The sequence below is a fragment of the Rhipicephalus microplus genome, unplaced genomic scaffold (genome assembly GCF_043290135.1).
Source record: "Rhipicephalus microplus isolate Deutch F79 unplaced genomic scaffold, USDA_Rmic scaffold_24, whole genome shotgun sequence".
NCBI classification, from domain to species: domain Eukaryota; kingdom Metazoa; phylum Arthropoda; class Arachnida; order Ixodida; family Ixodidae; genus Rhipicephalus; species Rhipicephalus microplus.
The window spans coordinates 3149871-3157408 of record NW_027464597.1 but is presented as its reverse complement, the minus strand read 5'-3'; the positions used below and the strand labels follow the sequence as shown (position 1 = coordinate 3157408).

At 47.5% G+C, this 7538-nt stretch overlaps 1 protein-coding gene across 1 annotated transcript in view; it reads right to left on the bottom strand.

The window, feature by feature from the left end:
- Window positions 1-289: 289 nt before the first annotated feature.
- LOC119181007 (GTP-binding protein Di-Ras2) overlaps window positions 290-7538 on the bottom strand; it is a 165961-nt gene continuing 158712 nt past the window's right edge. The window contains exons 3-4 of the mRNA XM_037432161.2: window positions 4007-4186; window positions 290-718 (exon numbers count right to left, since the gene is read on the bottom strand). Coding sequence (XP_037288058.1) covers window positions 434-718; window positions 4007-4186 — 465 coding nt within the window. The 3' untranslated portion in view covers window positions 290-433. The remainder of the gene's footprint in view (window positions 719-4006; window positions 4187-7538) is intronic.

Here is a 7538-nt window from a genome sequence, read left to right as displayed (position 1 = left end):
AGAGTGGGCCAGGGAAGGAGAAACATTATGTACTGAAACAAAGGGGTGAAAAAATCTAGAAATTTTGGCAATGATAAAAGAGGCGGAGTGGCGATGCCTACAGACTAGGGGCCGTGTTAGCAAAAACCTCTTGAACAAAAAAAATCATAAGAGGATATTTGAGCCAATCACGACCTGACACTAGCAACACCGACCGGTCCATTGAAAAAGGCGCTTACGAAAGAGAAGTTTTGTGATGGAGCGCAGCTTGACGCTCGGGGAAATCCCGTCCATGTGGTTGTGCCCATGTGGTTTCGACAGGTATCCTAATGCCCCGAGGCCGCATGTGAAGGTTGGAACATATATGCGTTCATGTCGGATGAGTGTTTGTGTGGTGTGTTTATCGAGTGGTGGCTTCTTCGTCGGCGTCTCCTCTGGCGTCGGGGGGGTTTCCTCACATGACGAGACACTTGCCCTTGAGTTTTTCCTTGCGAAGCTGCGACTTGGTCTTCTTGGTGTCGAGCTGAAGCGAGACGGAACGGCGCTTCTCCATGTTGAGCAGCTCCTGGAAGAGCTCGCGCACGTTGTGGTTGGTCTTGGCCGACGTCTCGAGGAAGCCACACGACCAGCGCTTCGCCTGCTCCTGGCCGGTCTCGGGCGGCACCTCGCGAGACTCCGCCTCGTCGTACTTGTTGCCCACCAGCATGATCGGGATCCCCTCGGTCTCTCCGCTCTTCACCTGCGAGAGAACCAGTTCAGGGTGAGCACTGTACAGAGGCACCACACCTGAAGAGATACGTTGCACCGTTTCTGTTTTCTCTCCAAGGGACCCCTAGACCAATCGAAGTCCCTTCTTTTCTAACCTTCCTACTGGCGATGTATTCTCCTCGCCACTCATTTCTTCATAAAACACAGGGACAATCTCCTCCACCAAATGATAAGCTTGTCAAGATTTACAACGCTTCCGACAACTATCTTCAAGTTAGGCTTTCGGCTGCATGGGCGAGTTGATTGACATCAAAGGGATACATAACAGAGCAAACTTGGGAAAAAATGCCCCAAAAGCTAGAGGAAACAAAGGTTGGCGGCAGGCCTTTCAGCTTCCTGCTACCTTTTTCTCAAGCACTCGTTTAGGTCGCTTTGTATTCATCAACATCATCATCATCATCATCATCATCATGACTACGCCCACTGCAAAGCAAATACCTCTCTCGCGATCCACCGATCAGGCCGTTCTCGTACTTTCTGCCCCCCCGCTACACCCGCGAACTTTTTAATGTCATCGACCCACCCAACTTTCTGTGTTCCCTTCGTGCGTTTGTCTTCTCTGGAAAACCTGTCACTTACCCTTAATGACCAGCTGTTATCCTGCCTACGCGCTACGTGCCCGGCCCATGCCCATTTCTTCTTCTTGATTTCAGCTATGATATCCTTAACCCCGGTTTGTTACCTGACCCACTCTGCTCTCATCTTGTCTTGTAAGGTTACACCTATTATTTTCCTTTCCATCGCTCGCTGCGTCGTCCTCAATTTAAGCTCAATCCTCTTTGTAAGCCTACAGGTTTCTGCTCCGTAGGTAAGTCCCGGCCAGATGCAGCTGTTATATACGTTCTTCTTGAGGGTTAGTGGCAGATTACCATTCATTATTTGATAATGCTTTCTGAATGTGATCCATCTCATTCCTATTCGTCTAGTTATTTTACTCTCATGGTTCGGCTCCGCCGTTACTACCTGCTCTAAGTAAACATATTCCTTTACAAGTTCCAGCCCCTCTTCACATATCACAAAGCGTTGTTTTCTGCCGGTATTGCTGCACAATAGTTTACTTTGTGCATATTAATTTTGAGACCTACTCTTATGCTTTCTGTGTCCAGTTTAGTAACCAGGAGCCGTAATTCGTCCCCTCATTTACTAATCAAGGCGATGTCATCAGTGAATCGCAGGTTGCTAAGATACTCTCCCATAACTATTATACCTAACTCTTCCCAATTTAGGGCCCTGAAAACTTCCTTTAAACGCATGGTGAATAGCATTGGAGAGATCCTGTCTCCCTGCCTTACGCCCGTCTTTATTGGAATTCTGTCGTTTTCTTTGTGAACAATTATGGCGGCTGTGGATTCACTCTACATTTCTTCCAATAGGATTATGTAGGGTTCGTAGATCACCCGACTCCGTAATGCCTGCATGCATTACTGTCTCGACTGAGTCATACGCCTTCTCGTAATCTGTGAAAACTACGTATAGTGGTTGGTTGTACCGCGCATTTCTCTACCTGATTTCTTCTATGAATATTGTCTGTTCTGGATAGACCGTACGAAATCCGGCTTGGTCCTTCAGTTGATTGAACTCTAATGTCGCCTGATGTCACCGATTGAACTTTAATGGGAAAGCAGGGTGGGACACAATCCGCAACTGATATTCCATCAGGAGCGTGTACTTCCACATGAGGTGACGCGAACGGTTTGACGGCGTCACGAATAGCGCCGGATAGGTGGGACACTCCAGGTGTGAATGAGACGACGCATTCGTATCTTCGGAAGTTCTTAATAGGGCCCCTTAAGAAACAAGGTGGTTTAGGGGTTTTCACCTATGCGCGAGTACCCGCAAGAGAGCGTCAGTCTTCCTTGGAAAGAAACCACTGACACAGTAGGCTGTGCTACGGGCCGATGCGAAGCGCGGTTCGCTGAAACCGAAGTTTTGTTCCCACACGAAGATCATGCGACACGTACCATATGAAGTGTCTAACCTTGCAGCGCTTTCTCTGGACAGTGTGTAGAAATCCCTAAAACTGAATTTTGGGTCTGGATCCGGTCTCCTTCCATCGGTGGGATGAATGCGCAAAGCACTGTTCGATGGAGGAGATTACAACTGTAGGGCCGGTGAAAGTCGAAAACTGAAACTGAATGCGGCCCTTGCAGGCTTCATCAAGTTTATTTTTGTTTATTATTAATAAAACAAATACCTAGTGGCCATTTAAGGCACGCACACACTTCTTTTGTTGTTCTTATGAGCGGCGGCAGACGCCGTACTTGCGTTTCTGCACCGTTCGCAGGCAGGCCTACTGGCAAGCGAACACACGGCAGCGCTATCGGGCGCCTCTTTGAAGGCACGAGAGGAAAAAAAAAGCAAAACTTGCCCCCCGTATTCACAAACGCTCCTCGATTCGACTTCCAGCCTTCACTTGACAGAGTTGAGCACTGCGCCACCGCTCGGCTGAAAATGACACTGCGTTACTCAAAAATCGCAGCAGATTATTAGTGGTATGCAGTGACTTGACGTGCGTAGAGATGGCGCTCCCATTGGGTTTCTCAAGTGAAGGTGAAGCGTTGAGTGAAGGGACGTTCTAGAATACGGGGGTCAATCTCTGACGCTGCCTCTGCCTCAAGTGCGTAAAACACAAGTACAAGCAATACATGTCTGTTTTTAAGCAAAATAGGTCTACTAGCGAGAATTTCTTGCCCTGACAGTAGTTTACCACATCGCTGTTGGGTGACGCTAGTGGTCATTTTTTGTCGACTTTCAATATCAAGTTAAAATTGTAATTTTCTTTTTCACGAGACAAAAGCATGCTCGTTGCCGCCGGCGTGATGAATGATCTTCTCATTTGCGCCACAATCAGTAAAAGTTTCCCGAGCGGTAGAAAGTCCCTCTGATAGGGCTTTCATCTGCAGCCAACTTTGGCCTCATCTACCTAAGAAGAGACATTGCGCAAGGAGAGAAAGTAGTTGGAGAGAGGAGCACATGTCACGTATGTTAAGTGTTTTGCTTTGACCAGCGGTGCGCATGTGCTAGTAATGCGCGAGAATGGGGCTTGGTTATATATTTCCTCTTGAAGCAATGAAGGCCCTCAATCGGGGTCAGCGTCAGTGCTGTGCCCTTTCTTGTGCCTGTCATCCTTGCGCTTGTATTTTGCAAGCATTGGACCTTACAACAGAAAATGACAATGGAAGGGAGACAGAAAGGTAAGCCCTGCTGCACCCGATCCGCTACCCTGCGCGCGGGGAAGGGCGAGCAGCGTGTGAATCACCTCTCGTATGACTTCGAATATGGGCCTGAGCTCCTCCAGGCTCTGGGCCGAGGTGATGGAGTAGACGAGTATGAACGCGTGCCCCCTGGAGATGTTGAGCCTCTGCATGGCGGGAAACTGGTGGCTGCCCGTCGTGTCCGTGATCTGGAGCGTGCACACGTTCTTGTTGCAACTGATCACCTGCAACACAAACGCACAAACACTTCCATCAACACACTTCACACCTTTGTACTTGTTTGCTCGTTGTCCTCGTTAAAACTGTGGAGTGAATTACGCAATTAAAGGGATGCCATTTATACGAAAGATCTGGCTATCGGAGAGGGTTATAAACAGCCGAACGTTTATTAAAAAAAAAATCGGAGAAGTTTGCGCTAAGCAGCGCAAAGTTCGGCACAGGGCACTGGTTGAATTTCGGCTCCTGGTGCTTCACCACAAGAATCCCAACGCCGGCAGCAATTAGATCCAGCTTGCTCGGTCGAAAGATGGAGAGCCATTTAAGAGACGACGACGGGCGGATCAGCAATACACGCAAATCCTGCCAGTCTGAATGAATTGCGATCGCTGTCGCAGAGCCACGGTGTAAGAAACTGTGGCGGTTGCTATGGCAACGGCTAGGCTGCGGGCGCTCCTCAACGCGGAGGCGGCTGTGCTATCTTTAGGAGCGAAGCTCCTTAGGCTTGCACTCCGCCGTCGCCGCCGTCGAAGCTCCCTGCGCCGAACAAAATAACAGGTGCGCCCTGCCGCGGCGGCAGATGGCGCATGCATGCACCGCACGCACACTCGCTCAGTCGTTCCCGCCACTCAGCGAAGCATATGCTCTCCCCTCCCTACCGCCTTCATGAAAGCCAGGAGTGAGATCAGGTCAGATAGTCGTTTGAGTCTCGGTTGTATTCGTACACGGAATTGCCAGTTTTTAGCACACGTGGCGCGAAGCTATGGCAGTGGCTATGGCAAGTGCGCAGCAGAGTTTTTTTTTTTTTTTGTTAACGGATGTCTCACTACCAGCTTTAACAGCTTCGCTCTTAGGACAATAAAGATTTTTTGCTGTTTCTGCGTGCGAAAATGACAATCGCGTTATGAGGCTCAGGTTTATGAGAACACGGGAACTTGGAGAGATGAGAAATTCTCGAACACAGATGGGTGTAACTGGAATCAACGTTACGAATGTCTCTTTCAACAGTAGCTGGCAACCTAGGCGCGTGTATGCGCACGTCGCAGTGTATGAAGTTTACCACTGGCGTGGCAAGGCGAGGGGAGAGAGGAGGGTTCGCCCCCGCCATATTTAAAAAAATGCAAGTGTATAGAAACATGCACTCATACAAACGCACGCACGAACATGCATAAAGCATGGTTGGGACCTCCCCTCCCCAACCCAACTCGCAGAAAAATGTATGGTTGCACGCTATATCGAAGCACAACACATGCACGCGCTGAGGTTGGCAGTTCCATTCTCGAAGAGGACAAGACTCCGTTTTTCAAAACGTCGTCGGCTTGAGTGGCACCCTGTATTCGAGAATTTTTCCTTGGGGTTATGATGCGTGGCATGCATTAACGCAGTCCGAATTATTTTGGTCAGTCGGGGTTCTAAAAAAATAATAGTGTTGCAGCTACCAGAGTTAAGGTCAAATTAAGACGGCTCCATCGTTATTATTTTTTTTTCATGAAATTTTTGACTCAGCCTGCTAAGTGCATTGCGCATTGTGAAAGTGTTTATTAACATTGTCTCAATGTGCAATGCAATTAGCCGAGTGAGTCGAGTAGCACACGTCCATGATTTTGTTACGTTGTTACAAAAGCGCTAATGGCCGAACATTTGCTATACTAAACTATCCAATACTCATAATTATTAGCCAGCAGTACCCAAATTTGGCCAGTCCTGATATAATAACAGTATTTTCAGACACGAACTGTGGAAGATCACGCATTTCGTTTTTAATGAAAACTAACTAGTTCTCAATAATATTGTTTATAAAAAAAAACGAGTCCTACCACATTTTTTTCAGCATTCATTGTTTTAGAGCGTATATCAACTAGATAGAATTGATGGAGAGTTAGTATGTTCAACATTACATGACCGTAGTTTTTTTTTCTTTTCATACTTGCATACTCCCCGAAAGTATACGATATTGGAACATGTTACCAGAAAACTATGTTTCTATATATGATAATCATTATTTTATTTTTGATAGTTTTTAAAGTAAAGCATAATTGTCCTAGTTTTTTTCTTAGCTTTTTGATAGCTTTGAAAACGCCAACCTATTGTTTACTTTGATGTTAACCTTGTTAGATATATTCTTGCTGTTTGCCACGGCAAAACACGTAGAATGTGATACTGAACATGTCTCCTCTACGATATAATACCTGCGAGTAAATGAAGGTATCCTGTAAATAAATAAATACTTTAGGTATAGACATGTGCTTTTTGAGAGGGGCCGAAGAAGAGCTGCTCAAACCTCCGCTTGCTACCCAGAAAACGCTTCGCGCTAAAATAAAGATAATACTAATAAAGAAAGAATAAATAGTGGGTAGGCCTCAAAGTGAAAAAAAGGGGTGCGCGGTCTTCGAGCGGAGTGGAGTCCCACCGTGTTCGAGCGTAGCAGTTTCGATTTCATCCGACAGGCAGCGCCACTTGAGCAAGCGCCGCTACCGCGCCATCATCGGAGGCGAGAAAAAGTTGCGGAACGGAGGTCACCCCGAAGGAGAGGATATACCGGAGGAAGGGGGGTAGAAATATATGCACAAGCTACACATTAGTTAAACTTGCTTAAGTATTACCTAAATGACGAATTGAATGAAGAAAAGGATACACACTATTTGGGGAGAGTAACGCCGCCGTCGGAAGCAAATGCCGTGGCAGCGACGCCGGTCTCGCCGGCAGGGAGCGACTAGGGAAAAAAAGATCGAGCGCCTCCGAAGGTGGGACAGGTTGGCCCCTCCCGTCTGCCCGGACGATGAACTCCATGGCGGCGGCCCCTTGACCGCGAGGTCTAGGTTGTCGACCCTGGCTCGGAGCGCGGAAACGATCAGGCGCCCGCCGAAGTGGACCTTGCGGGAGTGTGTTAAGCGCACCGCTGCGAAGACGAGGACCAAACTGTGCGAACAGCTGTGCAGTTCTGTCCTCACCTTCTAAGCGGTGCGCGATAACGTAGTGATGAATAGTTACCAACTAGCCAAAACAAGCATCCTCCCTAATGCTAATGACCACAGGCACATGGGGGTCAGACGTTCTGTTGGGATAGTCGGTTTGCAGTTTTCAGACGTTATATAACTCTGCGAAAAAAAAAAAGGAGAACGCAAGTAAGACACAGTGCTTCTGGTGTTATGGGTGTTGTTTATTTGTGTCCTCATCTTATCGCGCATTTTAAGAACCTTTAACATCACCGGGGTTCAGCAGCACACATATAAAAAAAGACATGCAGAACGCAAAATAAAAAAAAATAAAAATAAGAACCTAAAATAAGCCAGCTCTCTTCCATGGCCAAAAACCGTATTGAGCCCCGCCATGGTGGTTTAGTGCTTAAGGCACTAGATT